This window comes from Mesoplodon mirus (assembly GCF_964341445.2).
Source record: "Mesoplodon mirus genome assembly, chromosome: 18".
Lineage (NCBI taxonomy): Eukaryota > Metazoa > Chordata > Mammalia > Artiodactyla > Ziphiidae > Mesoplodon > Mesoplodon mirus.
In genome coordinates this window covers 38,541,745-38,546,102 of record NC_138994.1, presented here as the reverse complement: position 1 = coordinate 38,546,102, position 4,358 = coordinate 38,541,745, and the positions used below count along the sequence as shown (strand labels likewise).

At 60.6% G+C, this 4,358-nt stretch overlaps 1 protein-coding gene across 1 annotated transcript; it reads left to right on the top strand.

The window, feature by feature from the left end:
- Nucleotides 1-200: 200 nt before the first annotated feature.
- Nucleotides 201-3,576, top strand: PLD6 (phospholipase D family member 6; the record flags this gene model as incomplete). The annotated part of the gene is made up of 2 exons (XM_082603824.1): nucleotides 201-624; nucleotides 2,961-3,576. The coding sequence occupies 2 exons, from the start codon at nucleotides 201-203 to the stop codon at nucleotides 3,206-3,208; spliced, it is 672 nt and encodes a 223-aa protein (XP_082459950.1). The 3' UTR covers nucleotides 3,209-3,576.
- Nucleotides 3,577-4,358: the final 782 nt, after the last annotated feature.

The window sequence follows — 4,358 nt, the reverse complement described above, 5'->3', positions numbered from 1 at the left end:
GCGCAGGAGCAAGTGCGCCGGGGCGGAGGGCGCACGTGGCCCGTGGGCGGAGGGCGCACGTGGCCCGTGGGCGGCAGGCGCACAGGTGCAGTGGGCGATGGGCGCTGAATGCGCAGGCGCAGGTGGGCGGCAGGCGGGCGCGCAGGCGCAGTGGGCAGCGGGCGCACGTGGTAGGCGGGGCCTCAGACGCCGCGTGCGAGATGTGGCCGTTACGCTGGCAGGTGGTGGCTGCAGTAGCCGGGGGCCTAGCGCTGGCCCTGGAGACGCTACCCACTGTGCTGCGATGGCTGTGGGCCGGGCGGCGGCGGCGGCGGCGGCGGCGGCGCGAGGTGCTGTTCTTCCCGTCGCAGGTGACGTGCACCGAGGCCCTGTTGCGGGTCCCGGGCGCTGCGCCCTCGGGCTGCCAGTGCAACCTGCCCCACGGCGAGAGCTCGCTGAGCCGCCTGTTGCGCGCCCTGCTGGCTGCCCGCGCCAGCCTCGAGCTCTGCCTGTTCGCCTTTTCCAGCCCGCAGCTGGGCCGCGCAGTGCAGCTGCTGCACCAACGCGGGGTGCGCGTCCGCGTGGTCACCGACTGCGACTACATGGCCCTCAGTGGCTCACAGATCGGGCTGCTCCGCAAGGCAGGTAGGCCGGGCGCAGGGCCGGGGAGGCGGGAGGCAGAGCCAGGATGGCGTGGGTGTTTGGGGATGGGGCCTGAGGACCGGGGAGACCCGCTCGCGTCCCCTGGTGGCCTTGCGAGGTCTGGGGAAACTCCAGGGGCTCCTGAGGAGCTTCTGTGCAGAGCGTCTGAGCCCGCAACTTGGGCGACAGCCCCGGGGTGGGGGGCCTAGGCTGGAGGCAGGTCGGCCAGCAGAATCTGGTGAGGGCGCAGGTGTGCAGAGAGGCTGCGTCTGCTTAAAGACCAAAGGGAGGAACAGGCTTTTCCCCTTAAACTCGTTAGTGAATTTCATTTTGGAGCTTCTGAAATGAATTTTTAAAATTTAATTTAATTTTATTTTTTTGGCTGCGTTGGGTCTTCGTTGCTGCGCGTGGGCTTTTCTCTGGTTGCAGCGAGCGGGGGCTACTCTTCGTTGCGGTGTGTGGGCTTCTCATTGCGGTGGCTTCTCGTTGCGGAGCACGGGCTCTAGGCGTGCGGGCTTCAGTAGTTGTGGCTCTCGGGCTCTAGAGCGCAGGCTCAGTAGTTGTGGCGCACGGGCTTAGTTGCTCCGCGGCATGTGGGATCTTCCCGGACCAGCTCGAACCCACGCCCCCTGCATTGGCAGGCAGCTTCTTATCCACTGCGCCACCCGGGAAGCCCTGAAATGAATTTTTAAAATACACTACAACGTGGAGCTGAAATGTTTAGTTGGTAGCAGTTAATTTGTTTCTCCAGCTACAAAATGTCAGGGAAGTCAGGTCTTTGGCCGGCCTGCCTCTCTCACTGGGATGGGGACAGATGAACCTGGATGTGTGAATAATTTTGAAGACGTTCTAAATTCACATCCTGCCTTACCTGTGAATTCTGTTTGCTCCTCCTGTCTCAGTGTGACGTTGTGTCCTGTGTGAGCTCTTCGGAGTCTGAACCTCTTGCCCTTCACTCGATCACTGAGGCACCCAGGAGGGACATTCCTGCACCAGCATCTGTTTTACCTGTCAATTCTGGTGGCCGCAAGACGCATGGGGCCTTTAAGAACTGTCCTGGCTTCTCTCAGCCCAGCTTGCACGGGCCTCTTGCCCGCTCTGCTGATGGGAACACGCTTCAGTCTTGTGCTGCTTTTCCGTCTGCTTCCGTGTGGGCAGGGTTGGAAACCTAGTGTAAATGTTGAGGACCGTTGACTTCCGCTCTTCCTGGTAGCCATGTGTTGTCCTGGTCTGTTGGTTCTTTTGATGGGGAAACTTGGCTATGTTTCGGCATAGCAGTTTTATTTTGTTTAGGTTTTTAGAGAACCGTAGAACCTCGGGTTTGGGAAGAACCTTAAAGGGCCCCGCGACCAGACTCCGTCTAAACCTTGATACCCCTCTGAGGGCATCCAGGCCGTCATTTGTCACTCATTGTTGAACCGGTCTCTCTGTGAGCCTGTATTTACCTGGTCTGGTTCCGGGCTCTGGCACAGTGCTGAACAGCACAGTCCCAGTGGGAGGCTGACTGCAGCAGGAGTCCTGAGGTACCAGGAAGGGTCAGGAGATGTCGCAGGACAGCTGCCCGCGGCGTGACACGCATGAGGGCCTATGCTGTCATGTGAGGAGTGGCAGGCGATCCTGTGGTCGAAGGTGGGAGTCACGAGGAGAGGCTGCCGGGTGCACCTAGGGCTCCGTGAGCTCCAACGGGCAGAGAGGCTGTGCGAGCGGGGTGGTCACAGGGCCAGAGCCGTGGCTTCAGGTCCAGGGCTGGGGGTCTCCTGCGCTGTTCCCCCCGCCAGGCTTGTCCCCCTTACAAGGTGCTGACAGCAGGGGATCTGCTTCTCGGCCTGAGTGAGACCTTAGGGGCAAGTGAACCCAAGCAGATGGGTTTTGCACCAGTCGCCACTGGATCGTCCTGGAACCAGTAACTGAAGGATGATGCGTGTTGTATGCCCTGGAGGGGGTGGGGAGCCTGCCCCGGATCAGGGGCTGGGAGCAAGGCATGTTCCCAGAGGAACTGAGTCACGCGTCCCTGCCGCCACCCGGCCCTCGGCTCTGTGGTCCTCCCCATCCCGATGCCCCTGTGTCCTCCACGCCGCCTCCTGGGGCTGGTGGGGCAGGTCCCTGCCTGGCTCAGTCGCGGTCACCATCCAGACGTGATGGTGCCCGTGAAACCGGACACAAGCACGATCAGTCATGTGAACACATCCATGCTGCAGGAGCCTGAACTGTAGTGATGGGTGGTGAGAGGAGGGGCTGGGGGGAGGGAGTGAGGGGCTCCAGCGTGGGGTGATGAGGTGGAGCGCCAGCCGGAGGCTCTGTCGGGGTGACAGGCAGCAGTGACGTCTCACTTTTTGCAGGGATCCAGGTCCGGCACGACCAGGATCTGGGCTACATGCACCACAAGTTCGCGATCGTGGACAGGAGGGTGCTGATCACGGGCTCGCTGAACTGGACCACTCAGGCCATTCAGAGCAACCGGGAGAACGTGCTCGTCATGGAGGACGAGGAGTACGTGCGGCTCTTTCTGGAAGAATTTGAGCGGATCTGGGAGGAGTTTAACCCGACCAAGTACACCTTTTTCCCTCAGAAAAAGAGAAGTCGCTGAGACGCCTGCACGTGGGGAGGTGGGGCCGGTGTCCCTCGAGGTGGAGCGACCCTGGGGGGCCACGGCGACATTCCCGCTAGGAGCCGCACGCTTCCGGGGCCGGAATCGACGTTCTGTGCAAGGAAAGCCAGTCCCGTTAAATTCTCCTTTGTTAAATGGTACAGTTCCTTAGAGAGTGTCGGGGTTTACAAAGAGGAAGAGGCCATGCTGCAGCGGAAGGGCGGGTTTTTGGACCGCGTGCCGGGTGCCCCCGTCAGGGTTGCGCATGCAGGGAGGGGCCCGCGCCTCGTCATGGAGGCCGATCCGAGCCCCTTTCCTGGTTCTGGGGCCTCCCCGGCTTCCCCTGAGCCGTCGGTCCAGCCCTCGGGCCCCTCAGTGCTCCCTCAGCCCCCATCCAGCTGGCGGAACCTGGATGGCCAGAGGGTGATGGTCCCTCCCTCCCTGCTGTCTCCAGCTCCTGGGGGGAGGGGTGGGCCTTGGGAATCACTCAGTAGAAGGGACGAGCACTGAGAGCTTGGTGCTTGGCAGCCCCTGGTGTGTAAGGTGAAGTGAGCAATCGTAACACGTGCAAACAGGAGTGTCCAGAAGCTGCTCCTCTTTCCACGTGCTAGGATTTAAATTTTTAGTATTCTCACATTCAGAGAAATTCGGTTGTGCATTTAGAATTGACCTTCACCGTGACACTCGTGGCTTTGCTCCATATCACCGAGGCGAGGTGCGTCCCAGGGATGGCCTCATGGGCTGTCCTGGTTCCCTGGGCAGGGATGTGACCTGTTGGAACTGCCCCGGAGGCAGCTCCGAAGACATCTGGGCAGCAGTTGCTCTCTCCTGTCGCTCAGGCCCGGTGGGCACCCCTGGGTCTCCTCCCTCATCTCCCAGCCCCTAGGGACCCCTCCCCCACATAGCGTGTTCCTCTTGATTTAAAGTTACTTCTGACTTAGGGTGTTAGGTAGGTAAACCCGAAACTTGGCTTTCCTTACTCAACCAAAGCTGTATTCTCAGATTGGAAGTCACAGACGTGGCTTCACAGTGACCATGTTTCACCCCTGAGCTGGGCCCGCCGCCTTGAATAAACGCGCTCTCCCCTAGTCGACTAGCGTTGTGTGTTTCTGCCTTTTGTTCATTCAAATGGTGGCTACTTATTAAACAA